The sequence below is a fragment of the Carassius auratus genome, chromosome 20, assembly GCF_003368295.1.
Source record: "Carassius auratus strain Wakin chromosome 20, ASM336829v1, whole genome shotgun sequence".
In the NCBI taxonomy this organism is placed as follows: Eukaryota; Metazoa; Chordata; class Actinopteri; order Cypriniformes; family Cyprinidae; genus Carassius; species Carassius auratus.
The window spans coordinates 17894010-17898532 of NC_039262.1; the positions used below are offsets into that span (position 1 = coordinate 17894010).

A 4523-nucleotide genomic window follows, 5' to 3' on the forward strand; every position below is an offset into this window, starting at 1 on the left:
TGTGTGTGAAGTCAAAATCAAAGTGAGAACGAGTCAAATTTGGTTTGTTCTTTAAACCATTTCAAATTGCAAAAATATCAAATATGTCAAAGACCTACGGTGTACTTTTAAATGTTTCATATTAAATAAGACACTTTAGAAGAGTAACGTTATTAAATGAATGTGGGTCAATACAGTAATGGTTCTGGACTGTTACACTGTCTATAAAGTAAATGAAACAGCCCCATGCCGATTATTTTGGTATCCTGACATTGGAGCCTGAACATATGATCCATTGGCTACTATCTCTGTGGATGAGCGCCTCACCATACATGGCTCTGGATCTATCACTGTGGCTTACAGTCAAATTCAGGTTAAAGGTTGAGTCAGACTATGTGTGGGCTTCATATGCCCTCTGGTGGATATGGAGAGAGAGAGGTATGAATCACATCAGTTCATAAATATAAAACAAAACATATGAAGAACTGCATTTGTTTGCTTGTATGACTATATCATCTAACAGCAGCTGCACAAATGCAGCGGTATATAAAGTAATTTAAAGTGTGTTAAATATGAGGTATGTTTGTTCACCGCACCATATTAATAAAAGATGGAATAACATTCACTTCACTCTTTTTTTTTTTTTTTTATTCTAAAAGTTCACAAAAATGACATTTTAGTTAGGTTAAGATTTTAAAAATTTTCAAACAAGCATTTGCTTTTTTTCAACCGCAAACATACAAAAAAAAAATCACTATAAAAAAATCATCTTTAACAACATATACTGTACAGGTTTATCTGTATTCATGCCTTTTCGAGTCTTAAATGTGTATTTTGAAATCAGGAGTTGGTCAGAAAGCATGTCAACTCCTGCATTCAATCTTATGTACCTAAGGTTACTTGCTTTACAATCCATACTCCGAGACTACAACACTGCCATGGTGTATGTGTGTGATATCAGTCTGAAGACTGTTTAGTGCATAAAACAAACAAATATCTCTGAGAGACTTCCAGATATATTTTGAGGATCACTACTTTGAAGGAGTTCCTAGTCATTTTCACCGCTTCTCCAGTTTCTTAAACTTGGCCTCTGTGAATAAACACACAAACAATTAGACAAGTGAACCACAAAATACTGAGAGTACTTCAGAAACCAGAGCATTTATTTGGTCTTATAGCACCATCTAATGTCCATTTAATCAACTGTTCAGTGATTCATTCAGGGGTCAGTTCTTTTTCAAGAGGGGAGTATAATAATGTGAGTATTGCTGTAACTGTGTCTACAGACCTACATATAAAGAAACTAATAATTTCATTAAATTAGCAGGCAAAAAAAATATATATATCATAAGCTGACTTTGAATGATGGTCAATTTAACATTACAAGAGATACAGTACTTTTCAATCAATACGTATGATTCATTATTTGATTTCAGATCAACTGCAAAAGTAAAATGGTTATAAAAGTAGCTGCACAGCAAAAATAGAAATTGTGTGTTTTGGTCATCTGAAGTGGGCGCCAACAGAGCAGACGGCTGTATTGATTATGATTAGAAATTCTCTCTTCCAGACAGGACACAGATTGCTCTTCAAAGAGTGCAACAGGGATTGCATTTTTCTGCATTTTAGCACTTCTGGTTCCGTCATCCTGAAGTCAATGTTTTTTTTTTGTTTTGTTTTTTGACCAGGTGTTGAGTTAAATGCTTGACATAAGGTCTGTGGTGAATGCAAGCAAGATATTTTCATGTTTTATTCTACCATTTAAGACACAGCAGAAATAACTATTTTTTTTTTTTTTTTTTTTTTTTACAGCTGGCCTTAAAAAAAAAAAAAACATTTGTTAACATTAGACATCAACTCGAGGAGTTAAACTCATCTACATATTAGTCCACTTTTTTGACTGTATTTAGACTTCAGAACTGGTAAAAACTGTGTTTGTTTGTGAAGATTATCATGATGATGAACAAAAAGTGCAAGAATCATAAACTTTTGTTGCTCACAGAGCTTATTTTCTGCAATAATCCAAATGGTCAACCTATGGTCATGACCCTTTTGTTTTCAGTAAGTTTAGATTAGGTTCAATCAAAATAATTCAGTTCAAACAAACCTAATGTTGTCCTTCATAATTTATGTCATTAATAACTCACCCTCATGTAGTTCCAAACCCGTGAGACCTTCGTTTATCTTCAAAACACAGTTTAAGATATTTTAGATTTAGTCCGAGAGCTCTCAGTCCCTCCATTGAAGCTGTGTGTACGGTATACTGTCCATGTCCAGAAAGGTAATAAAACATCATCAAAGTAGTCCATGTGACATCAGAGGGTCAGTTAGAAAAATACATTTTGGTCCAAAAATAGCAAAAACTACGACTTTATTCAACATTGTCTTCTCTTCCGTGTCTGTTGTGAGAGAGAGTTCAAAACAAAGCAGTTTGTGATATCCAGTTCACGAACGAATCATTCGATGTAACCGGATCTTTTTGAACCAGTTCACCAAACTCGAGCACGAGTCAGTCTCTTGTTAATTATCTGGCTCGGCTCGGTGTTCATCTTCAGTTCTCTCTTCACAGCAGTTCAGTCAGTGTACTGTTTGAGTAAATGGATTACTCCGGGATATTGGTTTGTTTTAACTCAGAGGGAGTGTCAGCCACATTAAAAAAGTTAACAGCTTAAGTCATTTGTGGATTAATTCGTATTGAAGATGCAAATCGTTTAAAACTATTCAGTTCGATTTGGCGAATTGGTTCAAAAAGATCCGGTTACAGCGAATGATACATTCAGAAACGAATATCACTACACTGCTTTGTTTTCAACTCTCTCTCACACAACAGACACGGAAGAGAAGACAATGCTGAATAAAGTCGTAGTTTTTGCTATTTTTGGACCAAAATATATTTTCGATGCTTCAACAAATTCTAACTGACCCTCTGATGTCACATGGACTACTTTGATGATGTTTTTCTTACCTTTCTGGACATGGACAGTAGACCGTACACACAGCTTCAATGGAGGGACTGAGAGCTCTCGGACTAAATCTAAAATATCTTAAACTGTGTTCCGAAGATAAACGGAGGTCTTAGGGGTTTGGAACGAAATGAGGTTAAGTTATTAATGACATAATTTTGCTATTTGGGTGAACTAACCCTTTAAATTAATATGAACTATATAAAAGCAAATAATAAAACAGTACAAAAAAAAAAAGAAAAGCTCCCAGTGTTCTCCAGAGAGCTGTTGGTTTTTGTACTCACCCAGTTTCTTTGAATATGTGTCTAGTTTATAAGCAGCCTGTTCCAGAGCCGTAACCTGCTCCTCGATCTGGTTAATCTGATCCAGATAAGGCTGCAAACTGGCATCTAAAGCCAAAAATAAGAACATAATTTATGATGATCAATATATGGCTTGAATACTGACTAATGTTATTAACCAAATCACAAGGTTAATAAAACCCTATAACACTGGCTGATTGTATATACTGCTGCTGTTTCTCACATTTCTGGTTGAGATCTTGTAGATTGCGGCTGATGTTGATGGATATGTCCTTCATCTCCATGTACTTCAGACTGCTGAGTTTGTTCATGTTCTCCAGGAGTTTGTAGTCCTCACAGGTTGCTGAGTAAACAGAACAAAGATTACACACAAACTTCTATATATAAGTTGAAAGAGAGAGAAATATATGAATTATTGCTCTTCTATTATCATTACCGGTGAGCTCTCCCTGTAAGAAAACTGCCATTTTGTCAAACATGTCTCTGCAGAGCTCATTGATCTGAGGTTGAGCAGGTTCAGTGGCCTCCTCTGCTGTCTCCACTCCTCCGTCATCTGGTACAGACAGCATAGCAAACACTATTAGAGTCCTACTAGTGAGCTGTTTATCTAGGCTTCATTTTTAAGCACTAACGTTAAATGTATTTGATGCCCACTAGATAGAAAGGTTACTGGATTTTGAGACACAGACAGTCTAGGTACAAATGCACACAAAACGCATCATTCTCTTTGGAAACTGGACAAGTGAAATACCCCGAAACAGGTTGCATTAACTCAAAAATAAGACCCAAACACAACAACACTGGAGAGCTGAGAGAATCGTAATAGATGAAGTTGCATTGACTTGCACACAAGCTGGTCTGTTTATAAAACGGCTTACTGTTATTACTGGATCTTTTGGCTTTTTGGTTGTCTGTCGCATCGTTCGCGGCCGCCTCTGTCTCGTGCTCGACGGTGAGGTCTGTCGGGGGAACCGGGGCTTTACTGATGCTCTCCATCGCCGCGGCCTCCTCTCCCGTGGCTGCCATGTTCACATCACATGATCACATGACCAACCAGTTTCACGTGACTCCTCGTTTCTGTTTTTTTTTCTCTCTCTCTATTATGCAGAGAAATAAAACCGAATTATTTTTAAATCTGGTGAAACGAAACTCATACATCATTTTTCATACACTCATTTTTTTGTTGATAAAAATGATCGTGGTCGGATTTGATACTCTTGCTTCTTTTGTATGTAATATAACTTTTGGCGTGCATGTCAGATACAGTTCCTAAATACGA

General features: G+C 36.5%; 1 protein-coding gene across 1 annotated transcript; it reads right to left on the reverse strand.

The window, feature by feature from the left end:
- Nucleotides 1–679: 679 nt before the first annotated feature.
- On the reverse strand, nucleotides 680–4314 carry LOC113121079 (biogenesis of lysosome-related organelles complex 1 subunit 2-like). Its single transcript, XM_026291312.1, has 5 exons — nucleotides 4123–4314; nucleotides 3681–3797; nucleotides 3468–3587; nucleotides 3227–3331; nucleotides 680–1069 (listed from the first exon to the last, which is right to left on the reverse strand). The coding sequence occupies exons 1-5, from the start codon at nucleotides 4268–4270 to the stop codon at nucleotides 1038–1040; spliced, it is 522 nt and encodes a 173-aa protein (XP_026147097.1). The 5' UTR covers nucleotides 4271–4314; the 3' UTR covers nucleotides 680–1037.
- Between the last annotated feature and the right edge of the window lie 209 nt (nucleotides 4315–4523).

Coding starts and splice junctions, on each gene's coding strand:
- LOC113121079 (XM_026291312.1), bottom strand. CDS start 4,270: ATGGCAGCCACGGGAGAGGAGGCCGCGGCGATGGAGAGCATCAGTAAA. Junction 3,588..3,680: donor CTTACAGGGAGAGCTCACCG/GTAATGATAATA, acceptor CTGTTTACTCAG/CAACCTGTGAGGACTACAAA. Junction 3,332..3,467: donor ACAAGATCTCAACCAGAAAT/GTGAGAAACAGC, acceptor TTTTGGCTTTAG/ATGCCAGTTTGCAGCCTTAT.